The 21833-nt window shown below is 49.6% G+C and overlaps 1 protein-coding gene across 12 annotated transcripts in view; it reads left to right on the forward strand.

The window, feature by feature from the left end:
* Positions 1–21833, forward strand: part of PTPRS (protein tyrosine phosphatase receptor type S) — a 162797-nt gene that overhangs the window by 103729 nt on the left and 37235 nt on the right. For 9 of the 12 annotated variants that reach the window (XM_074565636.1, XM_074565642.1, XM_074565640.1 and 6 more), the window contains 5 exons: positions 10910–11179; positions 13318–13899; positions 14836–14969; positions 15139–15283; positions 21229–21534. In XM_074565636.1, the coding sequence (XP_074421737.1) occupies positions 10910–11179; positions 13318–13899; positions 14836–14969; positions 15139–15283; positions 21229–21534 (1437 nt within the window). Of the gene's footprint in view, positions 1–440; positions 526–10909; positions 11180–13317; positions 13900–14835; positions 14970–15138; positions 15284–21228; positions 21535–21833 lie in introns of those variants that run through there. The other 3 variants (XM_074565648.1, XM_074565647.1, XM_074565646.1) reach the window with 2 other exon arrangements.

Below are 21833 nucleotides of genomic sequence, written 5' to 3' on the forward strand. Positions count from 1 at the left end.
ATTATTTCTTTTTCCTTATTCAGTCCCATCGTGGAGTTAGTGGAAGCAGGGCCGGGTGTGGGGGCTGGTGGGAGCACGGGCTGGGGGAGCGGATTTCCAGCTTGGGATCTCCTTCGTATCGGGTCTTCTCTGCCTGGTACGGATTCCGCTCCCCCTTCTCGAAAGAGCAGATGGACTGGAAGACGTGAGAGCTCCTTTCGGGGGTCGGCACCTCTGGCGGGTGCTGATTCTGAACTAGGATTGCTCACAGTCTGCCCTGTACAGAGTTTGGTTGTTCTTAATCAAAAGGTACCTAGCTGGATGGGCGGGGGAAAGCGAGGAAGGCAGGAAAGAGGGTCGTTGCTATCTTCATTTTTTTTCCTTTCTTTTTATTTTGGTTAAGAGAAAAAAAAACAATCAATTTGCAGCTGACAGCCTTGAGAAGGCCTTTTTTTACTCTCTCTGTGTTTCCCCTATTTTTCTCTTCTCCTCATGTCATTGTGTTCCGCATCAAACCCCCTTAACATCCCTCAGAGCTACGAGAAGGTTGGTGTGGTTTTTTTCTTTTTTACTTTCTTTACCCACATTTTTACATTCTTAAGAGAAAAAAATAAAAAAAAATTATAAAAAAAAAAAAAGAGAAAAGCAAGAAATCTTTAAGATGAGCGAGACCCGCCCGTTCCCGGGTCTCGCAGAGATGAGTTGAGTTGCATTGTGGGCCTCTCTATGCATCCTTTGGTAATGTTGCTGAGTTCTTGCACTTTTTTGTCGTCATGGTTACCTTGCCGTTTGGACATTGGGCCTGATGCATGATAGGAGAATGTAACAATCTTCTTTGCATGCCACTTTTTAAATTAATTATGAATTATTTTTTCTATATATAAATATGTATAGTTTTGGTTTTTTGGTTCTTTTTTACAGTTCTGGTTTATTTGAAGTGGATTTACTCCTTTATTTTCTAAATCTTCTGTTCTGTTGGATTTTTTGCTTTCTCTTGGTTTCCTATTTCCGTTTTGATTGGTTATGCTGTGCTGTAGTTTATTCCAAACGCATTGTGAGAAGCCAGTGTTCCTGCCCACCCGGTGGTAACTGAACTCCTCAATCCCTCCAGGAGGAAAGGAGTCACACAGCTCTAACGCCTGTCCGTGGAAGCCCTGCTATTTGGGACAAGCCTTTGTTTTGGGGGGAGGGAGGGATCTGGGAAGTGGAAAAGATGGTAAGAAGCCAGGGTGTCATGCCAAAAGTTAGAGCAGACCCTGGGTCACGTTATTAATTACATATTTCTTGGAGGTGCGGCTATTGTTCCACATCCTGCACACAAAGAAAAACCCTGATCCCCGCTTGGAAGGGCTTCCCCAGCGAAACAGAACTCGCTCACCGGTAACTGGCCATTCCCCTCCAGTAAGACACTGCGTACGGGAGCTAATCTGCTGTCAGCCCGGGATGGGTAGAGGCAGAAAGCTTCCCGCTGCGGCACTGGATCACACGCAGTTGCCTTTCCTTTAGCGCCCACCTGTGCGTGGGGAGCCCCGTCCCCAGCAGCGCCTCGTCCCACGGGCAGAGCGGGGCAGGTTCCCTTGTAGGAGGGCGATGCCTCGTCCTTGCGGTGTCGGAAGCGAAGGGCAGCCAGCCAGACCCTCCTGCAGAAGGGCAGCTGCGTCTCAGGCTCTGCCTCTCCCCATTTACCCTCTTCTGTCCCAGTTGTTGAACCGTTACTGCCTGGCTACAGGCACCTTGAAAACCAGCCAGGTCCAGAGAAGGTAGAGCCCTCCTTTCGAAAGGAGCGTGGGAAGAGAAATTCAGCAGCGGTAGACGTTAAGAGAAGCTGCTGGGACACATCTGGCAGCTGCATCTCTATTGTAAACGGCAACAAGAAATCTGAAAAGTTACAATCTAGCTGAAAATGCCTCTTTTCCCGCTTCTCATCTCCCTGTTTATCCCCATTAAGCTTCTGTTGCCTCCCATGTGTGCATCCTGAGCGGGTGAGCCACATGGGATAGTAAACAGGTGGGTTTTTTGCCGTGTGTTAGTCGTACCATTGGTGCTTGGTGCTTTTGCCCTTTGCAGAACCGAATGCCCGTCCTTGCCCTGTTTATGCATTGCCCTCTGCCCATCAGTCCTCACTTCTCAATAATCTACCAAAGGAGTGGCTTTCCTAGTGTACAGGTATTAAAGCTGTGTGATTTTTGAGAAATCCAGTGCAGTATTGACACAGTATCTGTCTCTCTCTTTCTCTATCTCTCGCTTTCTCTCTGTCTGTCTTTCTCTTTTTCTTAAAATGCTGAGATTTCAGTGCTCGGACCCTCAGTGCTGGTATTCTCCCCTCCCCTCCCCTCTCCCCTTAGATACAAGGGTACCACTCCGAAATGCTGCTCTGTTGATAATGTCTTTCTGAAGCGGCCAGCTGTGGCTCTTCTCACTTTGATGCCAACAATAGCCAAAAGACGTCCCCCAGCCCCGATGCTCTATTTAAAGAAAAAGGAAAAAAAAAAAAAAAAAGGACAGAAAAAAGGCTTGTTCTATTTAAAAAGAGCAAGAGAGAAGGAATAGTATTTGAAATGAGGTATTCCCATCCCACCTCCCTCCTGCCTAGGACTAAAAGGTGATAATCACTACTAATTACAGGATTTTCCTTCATGAATAGGAGTCTGAGTTTCAGGATTTAGGTGCAATTAAAAAGGGATTTATACACCATTTTTTTATTTGTTTATTTTATCTTCTACGTAGTATTTCTAACATGTCCAAACTGCGCTGCTGCTGCTGCTAGAATCTCTTGTGATCTGAGAAGGTTTTAAGATTAAATTCATCCCTAAGAGCCAATAAAAATACTAATAAGATCAACAATAATAAACTAAAGCTAAATTGGATATAGTCATGGTAGGCTGGAATGACACTTGGCGAGGAAATAGAGACTTGATACCTGGCTAAAAGAGCTCATGTGGTTATGGGCATGGTCTAGAATTATTCGTTAAGGGTTTGCCTTGTGTATTATTACAGATCAGATCATGCCATGGTCCAAAATAATGAAGAGTCTCCTAACGGGGAATTTCCAAGGTCAAAATGCAGAAGCATCTGTATGAAGACCCACAAAAGCAGATCAGAATTAGGTGAGAGGAATTGTGCCACCAGCCGAGCGTGTATGAAGGTTTCTAGTCGAAGCCGATTGTCCAGATTTCACCTGCAGTCGGTGGAAAGAAAGAGGCAGTTCCAGCGGGCAAGTCAGCACACCTAAAGATGGGGGTGCTGATTTTTAGGGAGCTACGCGGCTCCCCTGGCTTTCAGAAGTCACACTGGGTGCTTCTCTGTATCCCTAGGGACAGAAATACTATAAAACTGCTGGCCCATCCGTCCAGGAAAGGACAGATCGAAGTCCCGTGTGTCGGGAGGTTGTCTCGGTGGTGGTGTTTGAGAGCTGCCTGCCTCTCCCTGCGCAGCGAAAGGGACTCGCTTCGCGCAGGAGGGGCTGCTCTGAGAGCCGGGCCCTTCTCATGGCTAATGACAACGCGAATGTCTGCCTATGGCACCCATGCCGAGAGCTGCGTGGCCTTTCAGCTAGCACGGAAGGGAAATTGCATTTTTGGCCTTTTTTGTGAGGCTTTGAATCTCGCCCAAAAGGGCTGAGATGCTTACTCCACTGTGGTGGATAAACCAGGTTGAATTACTCGTGCCCGAGTGTAGTTTTCTCCAAGCATCAGAGAGTCAACACATGCAGGGTCCAGGCTTTGCCCCAGAGAGGACATCTGTCTGCTTGTCCAGGATCTGTGGCCACAGCTGGTTTGCTCCCTTGAAACGGAGCGCTTTGTAGCTCTCCTCTTAATTTTGAAAGCTTCAGACTTCCACCCCGATTGCTCTGTTTTGATCCGAATAGCCAGCTGCTTGGCTCAAGATGGAGCACTGTGTGAGGACCGAGTGTCTCTGTGTGCTCTCCCGAATTACAAAGGGGAAGGAAGAACGAACAATGCACCGTGTGGGTTGTGCTTTAGCAACCTCCGAGGATGCAGAACTGCTGCTGTTGGTACAGGACAAATTGTCATGGTTGAATTTACCAGAATTAAAAATTTTCCCCTATTTCACACAGTGGTGCCCTGTCAGGACTTACAAAAGGCAGCAGTTGTGGTGCTGCAGGGATAATCCGTTTTCCCCTCCGCTCAAGCTTCTTGTTGCTCTGCTCTTTTCACGCACAGGGAGTTTTAAATGGTTCAGCAGGCATTTGAAACGGCACAGAGCACTCGCTGTGCCGGCTTAGGCCTTGCTCTTCTGCCGCCGGAGCCAAGCACGGTGCTTCGTCACCCAGAGTCAGGCTCTGCAGCCCAGGTCCTGCTGAGAACACCGCCGGTATTTTTCAAGGCTCTCTGGAAAACCTCAACTCATTGAGAGACCGAAGATGAAAACAGGCCAGGGCTAAACACATAACAGCAAAGCTAGTTGAAATCAATTAAAATAAAAACCATAGAAAATGCAGAAATTGTGTACCTAGGACCTCAGGAAATAAAACTTCAAAATATATTAAAATGTAACTAATTTAACGAATAATTTGGCCCATAGTCTGCTCCTGGGTTAAGTTTGGCTCATGTGTAATTCGACCATTAAACCAGAGCCTGTCCCTCGGTAACAAGGGGAACGGTTGCTAAGCTTTTCGCTCTCAATACCGTTTAGAGGTTAGAAGGAAATAATTTCACTTGCGCTGTAGATTTAACAAATAGCCATGAGGTCAAAACAATCGTTGATATTTTAAAATGTAGGAATTTTAATACCTTTTTAGACCAGCATTGATAAATTTTTTTAATGGAAAAGGAGGGAGGCAGAACCGCTGCCGTACGGCTGCGCCTGTGGTGCCATTTGCCGGGCGCTGGAGTTCAGGGAGGGAGAGCTCGGTGACAATTTTTAAGCGTGAACGTTGGCACTTCATGGGTGGGGGAGCGCCCTCTCCGTGTTTGGGGTGTCCTCAGCTCTGAAATTCTAGTTCAAAACCAAACCAAAGCAAACAAACAACTTTGCTGTGTTTCTGCAGAAGGATTTCTCAAGGGTATCAGGAAATGGAAATGGATACAAAAAGCCACTCCCCAAAAAAAAAAAAACAAAACAAAACAAAAAATCAAAACTCTCTCTATATGTATATATATGTATATCTCTCTATAGAGGGCACTTTGCAGGAACACTGTGCTGTACTGATCTCAAAATCTCTGCCTGCCTGTGTCTCTTACACCTTTTGCATCGCTGTTCTCTTTGTTTTAGGGGAAAAAATTAGATTACACCTTGTCAAATTAAAATAACAAAAATAAAACCATAAAGCCTGTGTTTAATGTTACAGAGCTGCTTGAAAACCAATTGGGTTCAGATTATTCCGTATTCAATCCTGTAAAAAGCAACAGAAAAAAAAATACTTACAAAAGACCAGAGGTGTTCAGCCAGCCTGTCACTCAAGTAATGTGTTTTTTTAAGTGGAAAAGTAACAATGATTGGGAAGGTAATGGATTTCCTCCAGACCAAATCCAAGCCTTGGTCTCATTCTTTATTTATCTACCTATTTACTTATTTATTTTTATTTACCATGAAGGAAATTAGGAAGGAGATGGGCGTGAGGAGGGAAGTATCTCGTCCTCTGGAGGGACGGAGGTCGGAAATCCAAACCCGCACAGCGTCTCGCCCCAGCGGAATGAACTTGCAATTGGAATGGGAGAGGGAGAAGGCAGAGGCGGCTGCACGGACAGCACAGGGGCAGGGACGGACCACCTTTTGGGAGGGGAGGACAGGTGTAATCTAAGCTTCACTAATAATGTAGAGGCTGCACATTATTTTGGCACCCTTTCCCCTACCCCCTCCTCATTTTGGAGCAAGACGGAATGACTCCTGTCTCACCAAAATGGCCAATAATGTCCGCCTTCTCACCTCATTTGGAGCAGCAGCTTGCTGAGTGTCAAAATGTTTAATACCATTTGGTTTTGTTTGGTGCTTTCAACCAGTCACTTCACTTTCTTTTGTTCCCTTTTCCAATTAATTTCTTCTTTCAGATATAAAATATGTTTCTCTTTTAGTTGTTTTAATGTGAATCGGGGTTTGAAGTGACGGGTTCTTGTCTAGTACGTTCTCCTTTCCCCACCTCGCTGCTCCTCCAACGTTTTTTTCCCTGAGCTAATCTGGAAGGGGCTTAAAAGTGGAACCGGTGGGTCTCCTCGGCACAGACTGGTTGGTTGGTCCTCAGATTTCTCTCACTAGCAGCGTCCTGGGAATGCATTTTAAGGATGGATTCTGGTGTTGCAAAAGTCAACCCTGGATCTCCCAGTGTCTCTTCCGATCAGGTCTGTAAATCTGTCCCTTTCCAAAACATCTCTCACCTTGTGGACCCCAGCTCTTTTTTTAACTGAGCGGTGGTGGTGGTGGTGGTGGGGAACCTTAGCGATGTTGATTGGTACCTTCTCGTTGGAAAGAATAATGCACCAAAAATGCCACTCACAGAACACAAACTGGGTTGACCTCTCATCAACAAAACCGATTGGCTTTACAAGGGTGGGAAAAGTTATGGATCTGTTCCATTTCTAGCGAGAGTGATGTTAAGCAGAATTTGCCCGTATGAAATACTTATCCAGGAGACAAACAGACTCATAACTAACTGCATTTAAGAAATCTTTCTGTGCCTCACAAATGGCTTCTCTGCATTGAAGTAATTTGCCTTGCATCACAAATGTCCAGCTCCAGTTCTAAAATCTGGTTCTGTCAGTAACGAGCTGTATCCTTGTTTGAAAAAAGCTCCTGAGAGTTTTTTGGCCATTGAAAATGTGTGTTTGTGTGTGCCTGCTTGTGTGTGTATATCGGGAGATGTTGCACATGCACATGGAGCATGCACATATGTGTATGCATGCAAGGTTGGCTTCGTAAAACAGGTCTGGCAAAGCTGTCATGGAAACCAAACATCCCTGAAACTCAGGGAAGGTGCTCTTGAAACCAGAAACTGGTAAAAGCATTAGATAAGTGTCTATAAAGTAGAGCCCTGACTGCCCCATCCCAACTTTTCCTTTCCAGGGAGGGCAGTTCTTTTCTTTCTGGTCCTTTGAATGTGTTGGATAGAAAATGGAAGGAGTCTCTTCACCGCCTTTTTCTACATGTAAAATTTCGCTCTTTCAGCTGCTGTGTGTGAAACCCAGCTGGACCCAGAGCTGAAATTGTTCTTGATTCGATCTCTAGCTGCACTTCAAGCTTTCTTCCCACCACCGCTCTCCTCCTCCTAGGCCCTGACCTAAACGCTGACCCAGAGATTCTTGATTGACAAATCTCATGTCAACGGCCAAATCAGAGTGGCAGAGCAATTAAAATAAGCAGCAGCGATGATGGTTCTTGGTATCCAGAGACGAGCCCTATAAGTATTGTTCCAGTAAATGCGGCTGTCGCAGCCCTGAGCCGTTGCAGGGATGTATCTAGGGATTCTCTGAGGTCTCCAGCATTTAATGTTGGAGTTGTTTTCACATCCTGGACTGGTGTGTGGATGTCTGTATATTTGTGCACACGCAGGAGTGCATAGCTTTTTTTAAACCAGGATGCACAACAGAAGTGCTACTGCCTGTTTTGGTCTTGCCTTCGCCTGCCGCTAACCCTGCTCCAAATTCTCCCTTTTCGCAGAGTGCGCGTTGTTTCGGGCTGGCATCCAGATGTGCTGGTTGCTTCCCCTTAGTTAAGTGTGACACGTGCCGTTAAAACAGCCAAAAAGTGGTGCTGCGGGGCGTAGCTGACCTAAGTCCCTGGGTGCTGCGAGGAGGGCGAGGGAATTGCTTCGGGGTTGTTCGCGAGCGTGCTCCGCACGGCGCCAGCTCCATGGCCCCGAGCTTGTGTTTTGTGAGTGGATCTCTCCCGTCCCTGCCCAAAACTACGCAGACAGCAGCAGTCTCTTCCCTTCAGACTCCGATTCTCAGCACTCCACCATACATCAAATGATGCTTTTCAGTTATTCAGTTCTGGTTTGTTCTTTTTTTTTCTTTTTTTTTTCTTTTTTTTTTTCTTTCTCTTTAATTCGGTTTTATTTCTTTGTGATTAGCCTCGGTTTGAATTAATTGTCTTGTTCTGTTTCCATGACAACTCAGTGTTTGCATCCCACCTGCTGTTGTTTGTTGCTGTTGATGCTGTTTGCTGACCGGATCTTGTCCGGCATATGTCTCCCCATTTCTCCTCACCTCTTCCCACCTTGCCTCCCCTCTCCAGAAGGTTACATATCAGCCCCTCCTCAAAAGAGTCATCCCCCCCCAAGATCTGTCTGCATGTTGGACCCCACTTGTTTCTTTTCAAGTTCTCTCCATCTTGTCTCAGATTGTGACCGGTGTGGTCTTCACATGGCTCCATTTTCTGAAATGCGGTACCTCCTGAAGCAGACAGTGGAAAGAAGGATGGAGTAGGCAACAGGGACGTACCCTCGTGTCTAGGGCTAGAAGTCTTCCATAGCGGTGTGGCAGGAGGGAGCAAGGAGCATGTTGCCTGCTCTCTTGAGTCCGTGCTGGTGCCCGAGGTTGTGCAGATACCGTGGTACTCTCCTTACACCTTTCCCTAAGCAGAAAGGCACCTTCTAGTCTTAGTGCCCAGGTGAGTTTACGGTCTCTCCCTCCACGCTCCACTCTTTTCCCCAGCTGCATTGGAGGCGAGGGCATGCTATCCATTCTCTCCGCAAATCCGTGCATGCAGGAATTCTCCTCTGACATCTCTGAGCTCCTAATGCCACAAATCTGGAAGTCTTGTCTTCCTTGCCTCTCAGTGCTGGTCCCTGGGTACTGTAACCGTGCAGGAAAGGATCCGATAGCACAATGGGAAGAGCGCACCTTTCTATGAAGACATCTCCTTGTCAGCTTGCAGGAGGAGGCAGAGGCTGGATTTGGCTTTTGTTCAACAAAGCCCCACTAAATGGAAAACAGCCAGTACCTCTCCTGGCAGCGCCCTTCCCCTCTGAAAAGATCCGTAATGTTGAGCGGCAGCCAGGGAAGCGGGCTGAAGATAAAATACTAGAAGAACCCAAGACATGGGTTCCGAGGGACATCCGAAGGCACTAGGGCTTGGGAAGAGTGATGGCAGGCTGAGCTCTGATGTCTTGTGCATTGCTTTTGCATGGATGCAGTTGCCACTGAGTTTGTAGAGGGGTTGTTCAGAGAGGTTGCCTGGGAGCAGCACGGCAGGGACAGATATTCCTCAGGCCCCCAGCACTCCTAACTCTCCTGCCCCCTCGCTCGCCCCGCCTGACGGGAGGTTACTGCATGGCTGTCTCTGAAGCTGGAGGAATCTGCGCTCCTTTTCTCCTCGGGCTGCTGCCGTGCCTGCACCTTCTTGGGCTCTGTACCCTTTTGTCTGTGCCCGCGGGTGGGACCCTGCCCTCAGCTCCCTCCCTAGGGCCCCTCTGATCCACTTACGTTCCTCCTTCATCCGTTCTCCTGCTTTCACCCCTAAGGAAGAGCACCCGCCTCGACCAGCCAGCCCAGTTAGTTCAGAAAATGGAGCCAAGGAAACCGCACCCTCCCCTTTGCGTCCATGTTCTTACTGTGTAAGGTCTGGAAGCTGCATCCACCTCTCTGCTAAGGAGATGCACAGAACATGTCACTGTTTTCTCAACGTTAAAGTTTCATTACCTTGTTTTTCTTATTAATTCTATTCTATTTATTATTCCGCCAGGGCTGAGATGTGACAATGTGAGCCACCACATTGGGTCACATCAGCTAGAAAAAGTATGCAGCATTAAAGTGGGTTTCCCCCTCCCCTCCCTCTCTCTCTCTCTCTTCTTTCTCCCTTCCCCTCCTTGTTCTCCTTCTCCTTGTCTTCCTTTCTGTCTCTGTCGCTCTCTTTCTATTCAGTATCCATGTGGGCATTTGCTAGCCGCCCATAGATTATATTTCTCTGCATTTTCCTCTCTCTTTCTCTTTCTCTCTTTTTCTCTCTCTTTTTTACCTATTTTGCATGATGTTTGTGACTCTGAGAGCTGCATCTATCGATGGAACCGTGTCAGATCTTAAAGAGGCTTCGTTAGGGTTTCTATACCCGAAAACCACAAAAATTTCATTAGAGTTTCTCATCTTTTCCACTCTTTCTCGCTCCAGGGGGACTGCCTTCCCCTGGACGGTTCTCACACGCAGACACCAACTAAATTCTGTCCCGCTCCGGGGACTCCCTCTCCTTCCTTTCTTATATTTTTGCCTCTTTACTTTTCAAGTGGTGTCTCTCTGGCCTTTGGGGATGTGACACTTCTCTCTTTATTGAATTCTCTGGGTCCAACAGGCAAAATCCTGAGAAGTGCCCATCTGTCCCAGCCTTCTCCTCGCCACCACCCCACCTCTGTGGCATCCCTGGGGCACGGAGTGGCCGGTGGGAGAGGGCCCCTCTCCGGAGACGGAGGAGGCACCTGGACCATTTCAGGCCGGGGTGGTGGAGGGGCCGTTCCTTTTGCTGTTGGGAGAAGGTCATTTGGGAGTGGGACTCCACTGGAAAAGGGGAGGAGCAGGTTTCCCGGGGCGCGGAGCGGGGAGCTGGGGGCCCCAGCGGCTGTGGAGGAGATTTTTCGACGCTCGCCATGCCAGCTCTTGCCAGTAAAGATGAGAAATTGCTAATAAATTTTTGTGTATTTATCTGTGCTGTGATGGGTCTAATCTTGATCAATGGAACCCTGTTGCTATGAAATATCGCTTTTATGTCTATATTCTATATATTGTTTGTGAAGTAAAAATTTATTTGAAGTTTAATTTTTTTGGTTTTTAGTTTTTGATTTTTTAATTTATTTGTTTTTTGTTTTGTTTTTAATGAAGGAAGAAAATAAATGATGACAACCCCCATCTGTATTTAAATTATCTTTTGCTCTTTTTTCTTTTTCTCCCTTCTTTTTCTTTTCTTTCTTTCTTTCTTTCTTTTTTGTTTTGTTTTGGTTTGGTTTTTTGTTTTGTTTTTTTGTTACCTCTGTGCGTCTCGTCCACAGTTCGCCGTGTGGCCCCTCGCTTCTCCATCTTACCCGTCAGCCATGAAATCATGCCCGGTGGCAACGTCAACATCACCTGCGTGGCCGTGGGTTCGCCCATGCCATACGTCAAGTGGATGCAGGGAGCAGAGGACCTGACGCCTGAAGATGACATGCCTGTGGGCCGCAATGTCTTGGAGCTCACGGATGTCAAGGACTCAGCCAACTACACGTGTGTGGCCATGTCCAGTCTGGGAGTCATAGAAGCCGTTGCTCAGATCACGGTGAAATGTAAGAGAGTGTGAGCACGCCTGCGTGAGCGAGTGCGTGGGTTCCCCGGCTGCACGTCTGTAGGAGCGTGCATGCACAAGCGCGTGAGCTGCTGCATGGGTGTGTATATGTGCAAGGCACGTGTTGTACGCACGGTAAGGGAGCGTCTGAGCATGTGTGCAAAGCCACTGTGGGCACGTGTCGTGTTTATGCATGTGAGCATTTGTAGAAGTGTGGTGCCTGTCAGCCCTCACCGGTGCATGAGTGGGAATGTCGCTGTGTGACTGTGGGTACCTGTTCCTGCCTGTGGCTTTGTGTGTCAGCATGGGGTGAGCCTGTGACCAGTCTGCCCGCACGGAGTGTGGGGACGCAATTACGCATGTAAAAAGGTAATTGTGCATGAGTGTGTGTGCATGGGAGAAGGAGCAACGTGGCTGTATGGGCACGTGGTGCCTGGCTGCATGGATGCAAGTCCGTGTCGTTACAAGCCCGTATGTACACGTGTAGGTATGTGAGCATGAGCAGGAAAACAAACTTGTGCACCGCAAGTGCCATGTGCCGGCATCTGTGCATGCGTCTTTGGGGATCCCACACACAAAGAAATCCACAGCGAAGGGGAAGCTGGTGGCATGAGATCTTTCCTCGCTTTAGGACAACTGAGCTGTTTGTATGAAGAAGGCTGTGATTCAAACCCCTGCATGGTTGTTTCTGTCCTGGGATGTGAGGCTGGCTGGGCAGTTTGCAAGGAGCCTTGGATGGCTTGAAGCCTGCATGCCATCCCGTTCCAAGGTCAGAGATTCAGCCAAGGCCCTGAGGATCTCTGGCATGTGTGCCCTTGCAGTAGAGCCTAGTTCCAGCATCTTAGTGGCCGTTGTTGCCTCAGCAAGAGGGGGAATAACCCCAGCTTCCAGCTAGAAATTCCCAAGAGGAGCACGGGTGCAATCTTCAATCTATTCTGTCCTCAGCAGGGGAGTATTAAAACCCGAGCGGGATGCCCCTGTGGTTGGGTGAGTGTAGAGCTCTTTGTATGAGCTGGTGTCTGCTCTGAGTGATGGCGTTGCCCACGAGCGATCTGGGGGGAGATGGGGTGGGAAAGGACGTGGGCGGGCGGGGGAGAGGAGAAGGAATACTTTGGAGAAGGGGAGGGCTAAAGAAAAGCAATCCTGTTGTATCGGTGCATCCAACTAAGAAAGGTCTGACAATAGAAATGAGTAGGGATTAGTGATTCTTGACATTACGCTCATCCTGAGCTTTTGCACAGGGAGTGGGCTCACATGCTAGCAGAAAGATGCCTGGGGCTGGACTGCGGTGCTCTTTATTTTCCTGAGAATTTTCTTCCTTCCCCTGTTTCCCTGTCTTATTCTGTCAGTTTAAAAAGCTGCTGCGTAAGGTACATTGCTTCTGCTTCCAACTATCTTCTCTTCTCAGATGGGGAATCTTGCCCTGCTGGTACCTTCTGCCTTTTGTCATTTTATTTCTATTCTATTTCCCCTTATGTTCCTGCGTGTAAGCATCTGCAATCTTTCCCAGTCAGAAGATGAAAGGAGAAGTTGGAGCTTTAGAGGTGCTCAAGTCTGGAGAAGAGGGTTGGAAAGGGCCTAGAGTGTGTAGTGAGGGAAACACATAAAGCTCGCTCTTAAAGGTGTCTGACACTTAGCATGTGTCCAGCAAGCTCCTAAGGTAGTCTTCTGGGTGAGAGCAGGGGAGATGAGCATTAACACACGTTTGTGGCTTGAGAGGAAGCTCTCCAAGTATTTATAGTTTTCTAGTTCTGGCGAGCGCAGTCCGCACTAAACATGGAGAGATTCAGCAGTGCCAGAGCCGGGCTGCCAGTGCCGGTTCAGAAGATCTGATTACGTGCTCGGAAGGAGCTTCTGCGAAACTGCTTTTTCGTACTGCCGTGTGAGCGGCGGATGTGCAGCTGAAATCTGTGCTAATGATTCCAGATGTTTAGCTGAACACTTTCCTTTTGATGGAGCAGTTTAAGGAGGATAATAGAGTGTATAACTAGGTTCATAATATTTCAGCAGCACTTTACTGAACTGCCGCACTGTGATTGGTACTGTGCCTCTGGCTCCTGCAGCCCTAACTAGCCCAATTAGGCACCATTTCAGCATATGTGGGGTTTTTTTTAAATGTCTGTTCTTCCTGATTCTCAGCACTCCCCAAGGCTCCTGGGACGCCAGTGGTGACAGAGACGACAGCAACAAGTATCACCATCACCTGGGACTCTGGAAATCCAGACCCTGTGTCCTACTATGTCATTGAATACAAGTCTAAAAGCCAGGATGGACCGTATCAGATCAAAGAGGACATTACCACCACACGCTACAGTATTGGCGGGCTCAGCCCCAACTCTGAGTACGAGATCTGGGTCTCTGCAGTCAACAGCATCGGGCAGGGGCCTCCCAGCGAGTCAGTGGTCACTCGCACTGGGGAACAAGCTCCTGCCAGTGCCCCCCGTAACGTGCAGGGACGAATGCTGAGCAGCACCACCATGATCATCCAGTGGGAGGAACCGGTGGAGCCCAATGGGCAGATCCGTGGCTATCGTGTATATTATACCATGGAGCCTGATCAACCTGTCAGCAACTGGCAGAAGCACAACGTGGACGACAGCCTCCTGACCACGGTGGGGAGCCTTCTCGAGGATGAGACCTACACAGTCCGGGTCCTGGCCTTCACCTCCGTGGGAGACGGGCCTCTGTCCGACCCCATCCAGGTTAAGACGCAGCAAGGAGGTGAGCACCTGTGTCGCTGCCTTTGACGCACTGGGCTGCAGGAGGGAGAGGTGTTGGCTTATAGCATTATCCAGCTGTGGCTGCTCTGTCACCGAGACGTTTTTTTTCTTTATTGGTTCAATTTGGTTAAAATAAAAGTAATTTCCCATGAAGAAGCTCGGTCCAGTGGCTGGAGCCAGAGGGCCGAGTGCGTGATTTCTGATCTGTTTTTTCTCGGAAAGGTTGCTCCTTAAATGGGTGAGGCAAGTAATTACGCAAAGAGCATCCATTTCTGCTGTGCCATGTTTCAAAGTGAGGTATCTTACTGTTTCCAGTTTCTAAATGTCTTTAATAGACCTAAAAGCACTCACTGCCCAGGTAATGGTGAAGCTTAACTCTTCTTGAAGTACCCGGAAACTACCTTCTGAGAGATGAGTAGGCAATGAGCCTTATTTTGCCTTTTTCTAAAAGGGGAGCAAAACAAAGCCCTAATTGTCACAGCAAATGTGTTGAGCTGAGAAAAAAAGGTGTTTTGTCACAGGGTGTCTCCCAGCATGCTTTCAGGTGCTCTGCTTACGGCACGAGGTGCTGGTGAGGAAACCCTGCATCCTCGGTGGGCTGCTCATGGGCTTCCCACTTCCAGAATCTTTTAATGCTGGGGATTAGTGGGAAGGGCTGTATCCTGCACTGCCAAGAAAGAGGCGTATGATCCAGTAGGGCTCGGTTCCATCTCCAGCAGCTCTGGATGTGCTGGAGTCCTGTGGTGGGGTTTAACCCTCCACTGCTTTAAAGGAAGGGCCGGCGCATTCTGCAGTGTGGCATTTTGCTGCTGACACGCTCTTCACACACAGGCTTTGAAGGAAAAGGGGCATGAGTCTTGTAATTCACCAAGTTAATGTGGTTTCCCCTGTCTCTCATCTTGCCTCCTCTGCCCCATCGGCTCCTTCTCTGTGTCAGTTCCTGGGCAGCCCATGAACTTCCGAGCAGAAGCCAAGACAGAGACGAGCATCGTGTTGTCGTGGAGCCCTCCCCGCCAGGAGATCATAGTGAAGTATGAGCTCCTCTATAAGGAAGGAGACCACGGCAGGGAGGTGAGTCCGGAGAGGAGCAGCACAAAGGGTTGGGGCCCCGAGGAGCATCCCCACCCTCCATTCCCCGAGGTGGCTGAGAGAGGGGAGTAGGGCAGGTGTCTCTGGGCAGGGCTCGTCTCCGCTCCTTTTTGTTTGTTTTTATTTTTTTCTTCCCCCTCGCCCATCTCAGGTGCCGAAGAACTTCGAGCCAACAACCTCCTTCACTTTGGAAGGCCTGAAGCCCAACACTGAGTATGTCTTCCGGCTGGCTGCCCGCTCGGCTCTGGGCCTGGGGGCCTTCACCCCGGAGGTCAGAGAGCGCACCTTGCAGTCTAGTAGGTGTCTCTCCTTTTCCCACCCTTCTCTGAGGGGAAGACAGTCAGGGAGCCAGAGATGGTGGGCACAGGGGTATGGAGCTGTGGGGCGGACGTTGGCGGTGCTGTGGCATTTCACACATCTGGGGTTCCTCTGCAGGGAGGCGGGCAGTGGGGGGGACGGGACACCTCTGGGACCTGCTGCCTTCTCCCTTTGCTGCCCCAGGTGGCTGAGACGTGAAGTGGGGCTGGTGCACGCTTTGGGGGGTGATGGGAGGCCAGTTAGCACCGTCCACTTGGTGGGGTGGGGAGCAGTGAAGAGCTCGTTGATGGGCCGCGCTGGCCCTTGGTGCTGAGCATGCTCAGGGAGGACGGCACCCCACCGTCGCGCAGCGGCCACAGCAGAAACCGAGCAGCACCTGTCCAGAAGGGGGGCACGAGGAATGGAGCGGGGAGGCAGTGGGAAAACCGGGAGGAAGAGCAGAAGGGAAGGTGATTAATCAAAAGTCAAAGTTTTTCACCAGCCGTTGGGAAAGCAGTCCTCGTGCTCTTTTCCATGAGTGACTTCATAGCCGTGGGGAGGAAGGCCTGCTGGCCCAGCGAGCGCTGGGAACGGTCCCGTTTGGGCTCTGGCAGAGCGGGAGAGAGGAGTCATGTGGAGGCTGGCGGGGGGGAGGGAAATTAATGACACCAGGATGGAGCGTATGCAACCAAAATGTGCTGGTTTTAGTTTAATGGATTGTCTCCCTTCGCTGTTGCCCTGGGGACAATAACCCTGGATGGCAATATTTCAACCTGGGCTTTTCACAGATCTTTGCTTTTAAATGAGGTGTTTTTTCACTGCATGAGTGGCTGTGGCAGCTGTTCTTTGTGTTTTCTGTCTCCTCTCATCTCTACTAAATCACTCCGCTGCAGTTTGGAGTAGCCGGGAGCAGAACTAACTCAGAAATGGCTCTGGTCACCAGTGTGGGGAGAGAGAGCGCCTGCTCCCATCTCTCAGAGTCCTTAACAAGGGAGAGCAGCGGGCTCTCGGCTGGGCGCCTGCCCCATCTTTCTGTTTTAATTGTCACGTCCTGCTGTCTCTCTCTCTCTCCCTCTCTTTCCCCTGGCTCTCTCCTCTTTCTCTCCCCCTCCAGGAGCGGGAGGAAAGGGGAGTCTGTTTCTACGTAGACAGAATTCCTTACCGGGGCTTTCTCAGGCCTCCAGTCCATTCAAAGATACTTTGTTTTCTCCTTTCCTTCAAATGTTTTCTCCCCTTTTTTCCTTTTATGTTTTTGCTTACTCTCTCTACGTATCGAAAGAAAATCCTTCCCTGACTCTGCTGCAAATCGGCTGGTTCTGATCCCAGTATGGTACTGTCAGAGGGAGAATCACTGTGGGGTGGGTGAAAATGAACTGAAAGGACCTGAAAAAGAAGTGTCAAACTTAGCCACACTCTGCTTCTGTTTTACAAGGGGTTTCCCATTTTGAGATTCGTGGGGATGGGAGGAAAAGAGGGTTGGGATTTGTGCTTTCTGGTTCGATAAAAACGGGCTGGAAGAGGGGTGCGGGAGCTGATGGCAGTAGGGCTTAGTGACGCTGAAAATTTTTCCCTAAAGGGTGAAGAGAAGGGGATCCGGGAAAGGGGAAGGCTCTGGGGCTTTTTCTAACTTGGCACCTGCCCAGAACGAGGCCTGGTTTATTTCTGTGTAGCTCAGCTTTCGTAGGGATAGTTTCATTAATTTATCGCTCTTAAGAACATCAGCTGGGAGCTGTCAGTGTCCTGTAATACGGTGAAACTTTTTCCTGGCTGGCTGTTGGAGGAACGAGTCAATTCTCCCTGGTCCAGGCGACATCCTTCGTCTCACAGACCTTCTGGCTCGGGACAGGCTTTTGTGTCTTCCCTCTGCAGCTCCTTTTCCGTTCAGCTCCTCCTTGGCTCGCTCCATGGCTCTTCTTTCTTTTCTCTTCTGCTGCCTGCCTGCCTGCATGCTCTCGCAGCCAGACGAAACCAGCTCCCTGCTCTCTGTCTGTCTGTCTCTTGCTGAGCGGTTTCACACCACGATGGCATCTTGTCTCCGCAACGACAAAACCTCCTGGTCCTCCCGCAGCCTGCCGCGGTGCTCGGTGCTCTTCCCCTCCTAGCTCAGCTGGCAAGCATGTGCCTGCATGCCGCAGCCCTCCCTGCATTGCACACCTTTCTGCACAACACCCTCCACCTGCCTGTCAGGGTGGCTCCTCCGGAGCATCATAACCAAAGTAAAATCCATTAAACTAAAGGTAAAGTATCTTTTTCTTCTTGAAGTAGCTGGGTTTTAACTCTTCAAGTACCAGAGACGTAGATTGTAAAAGTAGCAGAATCTCATGGTTGGAGAAAGCTGTTTTGCCCTTTCTGACTAGCCGTGACCTTCCCAGTGCTCCTTGGCAACTCTCCTACTCAGAAATTTCAGAGTGCAAAGCATGCGCCAACAGACAGGGGTGGCAGGGTGGGTGCTGTGAGGCTGCACGTGCAGGTGTAGAGGAACTACGGGGCTTTCTTACCCTCTGTTCCTTCCTAAGAAAGGATGTTTCCCCCAGCCATTAGCTCTGCTCTCCTTCCCTTCCCCCTTCCTCACAGTATATGAAGTGAACCAAACTTATACAAAGTCTATGGTACCTAAAGGGTTAAAAAACATTGTATTGTACAAGGTCAGTAAGGGTCATTCTTGTGGCTTGGACAGTCAACTTTAAAGCATGTAAAAGATGCAGTTCAGGTGAGTACTGGCTGGTCTCAAGCGGATTCACAAATACAGTCCACCCTGTCGCAGGCTCGCACACACCTGCGTGGAGCCGCACACACTCCTGAATGTCCTGGAGCCCGTGGGAGGGCGGGGAGGGGATCCCAAAGAGCTGTCTGCCGGGTAAAAACAGAGGCCAGCAGACAACGATGATGATCTGGCTGGGAGGCTCTCGCCTGTGCTGTGGCTCCCTTTCCAGCAAAGGGGCTTGTTGCAGAGGTGAGCTCCCAGCCCCCAGTTTGGGCTGCGGTACTTTGCCTTCTGCCCACAGCTCCCACCTTCTCGATGCTGTCCCCGCGCGCGCACGCACGCACGCACGTCTCCAGGGTCACACAGGTTGGGCTGGATTGTGAAGGAAACTCACAGTGCCATGAACTCCCCAGATGCGTCTCCAGTATGGCCAGCCAGCACTTGGTGGCTGTTTTCATCCAGGTGCTGTAGTCGATGAGAGTGACGGGGCCGGGGGCTGGGTGGGATCTGGGCCTTCTCCCCCATCACCCCCCCAACCCCACCTTTTTGACCAGAGAAAGCGCAAACCGTCCCAAAAGGAGGCCTCACTCCAGGGCCTCTCAGTAGGTCCCTGTGCTGGAGCGTAGAGGGTGAGTGAGCAAGCGAGCGTGACCACCCCAGTGCCAGCTGGAGCTGCAGCTCTGCTTACTGGGGCTTTCATAATGAGTTTCAGGATGGAAAGGGTAGGTCAGGTCAGACCCTCTCTGCAGTGGGTTTCTCGGCCGTGGTGGCTTTGGCTGGACTGCTAAGCAGGAAGAGTGGCTTTTAACACTACCAGCCCCTGATGGGGAGAAAAGAGAAGCGAACACTGGAAGAGGGTTGAGTCTTTTCCTCCGTACCCTGAAAGGGACTTGAGTAGTTCCTGGGCTGTGGGAAACAGCGCACCTCCCTTCTGGAGATGTTGGTGCTGCGGCGATTGGAGCAGATGGAGAGGGCTGCAGGGGGAAGGAGATCCCTCAGTGGGAGTCTGCCGCCCCGCTCTCTGCTCTCTCTACAGGCCGCTTAGCAAAAGGGAATGGATCGGCCTCCAGAATTGCCATTGCTGCAATAGCTAGGGTTCTGCTGGCGGCGGGGGAGTAACCCGGTCCGGGGAGCGAGCAGTGGGGCAGGGGGGCATTTTAAAAGCCAGTCATGTGCAGAAACCCACCAGGAGCTTGGTCTGGCCTCGTAGCTCAGTTTCTCTCGTTCTCTCGTAAGAAAGTCTTATAAATTAGCAGTTGAAGCATGGAAGGTAGGTAAACAGACTGGGAATGTTCTGGAAGGAGTCACTTTTTATATCAGTATTATTTTATTATTATGATTTCCTTTCCGATGTTTTTTTGTTTTAAATTACTGGCTTGATTTATGTTTCATTCTCCAGTTTGTTACTTTTGGTTTTGTTTGTTTGGCATATTTTGTATTATTTTGCGTGGCTAGCCATGGCTGGGGATCATCACCCTCTGCAGTGGGGTTTCTGAGGATAAGGGTTTTGTTCTGCCATTTTAGATACAGCCAAAGCACAGCAATAAAGCATGAAAGTAGGAGGACAGCACCCAAAGTGTCCTGCTGGACAGAGTGCTCTCTACACTTTCTGCAAAACCTTCTGATTTCTGTTTGATGGAGGCATACACAGAACACGCGGCGTTCGCTCCAGTGTGAACTGGAGAAAGTGAGACTTGATTTAGCAGAGTCCGCAAGGCAAGCTGGGCCTGAACATCTGTTTGTGACTCAGGGATGGGAGTAAGACGGTTGAAAAAAATCTTCCCTTGGTAAAAGAGCTTTTTGTTGACTGAAAAGAAGCAGCGAAATGAGAAACGGTGACCAGCATTTATCTGCTCCCTTGCTTCTTGCAGGTGATGCTTTGGGGGCTTATAAGGACAGCCCAGTTTCTGGCAGTGTCTGCAGAGAGTTAAAAGCTGTTTATTGCAATTTGACTGTATCGGGTTAGACTGGATTTGCAGATTTGCCTTAAGTGTATCACTCTCTCTGCTTACCTGGGCTAATTGATTATAATCAGTGATTGAACGAAGTCTGGTCTAAGATTTCCCAAAGCGCCCAGGTTGCAGTGGCGGTGCAGAAGTGGCAGACTCTTTGTGCAGACTTCGCCAAGGTCTCAGACCCGAGGCGTCTCCACCGGCAAACCTGCGTTTCTGGCAGTTCTGCCTGTATCTCAGGGCATGGCCATGGCATAGCGGTGTGTGCCCCAGCACGTAGTGTCTGACAGAGCCGGTGTCAGCGTCCTGCTTCCTACTGAGCAGACCGCGCTAAAAATTACCTACTGCAGCTCAGTAAACACCAAAGTGAGCAGCGCTGCGCTAGCAAGCTGTGGTTTACACCTTCCCCATCTCCTGAAAATCAGCCCTTAGACAGTTGTCTGCTGCCACCCTGAGAACATGCGGCTGCGTAGGGCCACGCTTCCCGAGGTGTCTGTCCTCCTCCTGGGGCTTTCACAAATACCTTGATGTAGTTTAGGCGGAGAGTGCAACACGAGTCAGACCCGCTGCCACTTCTGAAAACCCCACTGGGTACCAGAATACCTGGTCAAACCCACTGCCTCGCTCCTTTGCAAGGCCTTTCTCTAAAACCCTCCTGTCTAAACACATAGTGGGCTCCTTGCTTGGCAATATCCTGGGCATTACCCCATGGTGTTTCACCTCCTTCCGTCTGTGGACAGCTAATAACTTCCATGTGGAGGTACAGACTCTTAAATTTAAGCCTCCTGGCAAAAGATTTTCTTTTCTTACTTACTTTTTGCAGATCCCTTCAAAGAAATCTGAGATCCCAGAGACTGCAGTTTGGAAGAAAGTGCTTTACCAGCCAGGGCAGGGTTTGCCAGACTGCTGTAAAACAGGGAGCTACAGGAAAGGTCTTTTATAGGGTAAAGCTGGGGGCTTAGTTTTGTGCCAGCTACACTGAGGAGAAGCGGCAGGACCCCTCTTGGCTAGCCCGCTTGCTCTTTCAGTCCTTTGCTTTACAACATTTCAGTTTTGATGCCCCATTTCATTTCCGTTGGCTTTTTTTTCTTTTCATTTAAAAAAAAAAAAAAAGACAACAACAAAAAGCTCTCTTCTTTTTTAATTTTATCTTCCTAAACCAAATTTTTGTACGTTTTATTTTAGATTTTTTTGTTATCATTTTCCTTTTTTTTTTTCTTTTATCTTTCCCATCTTTTGTTTTTTTCCCCCTTCTTCCCTTTCCCTCCTGAATTTTCCCCCCTCGTAGAACCGTCTGCCCCCCCTCAAGACGTAAAATGCGTCAGCACCAGATCCACCGCCATTCTGGTAAGTTGGCGGCCGCCCCCGGCCGAAAGCCAAAATGGCGTCCTGGCTGGATACAGCGTCTACTATCGAGCGCTGGACTCTGAGGACACGGAGCTTAAGGAGGTGAATGATATCCCCCCAACCACCAGTCAGATCCTACTGGAGTCCCTGGAGAAGTGGACAGAGTATCGCATCACTGTCGTGGCTCATACGGAGGTGGGGCCGGGCCCGGAGAGCTCGCCGGTTATCGTCCGGACAGATGAAGATGGTAATTGCACTTTTTCTGGTTCTCTCCTGATCCCTGATGAATAGGGGTCCCTGGAGTGGGCTTTTCCCACGCCGGGGAGGACAGATCAAGTCCCTTCTCATGGCTCCTGTGGTGCAAGACTTGTGTCCTGTCCGAGACGTGCAGTGTCCTTTGCTGCCATCTCCCCGAGCCCCTCAGAGTTGGGGTCTGTAGGGTTGTCCTTCCCTGCTCTAGGTTTGGGGGGTTTAAATATCAACCTTCTGAGCCTTGACTGCACCGCTTTTCCTGAAAAGATGCTCTTGCTGAGCAAGGAGGCAGCC

Source organism: Larus michahellis, chromosome 23 (genome assembly GCF_964199755.1).
Source record: "Larus michahellis chromosome 23, bLarMic1.1, whole genome shotgun sequence".
NCBI lineage: Eukaryota > Metazoa > Chordata > Aves > Charadriiformes > Laridae > Larus > Larus michahellis.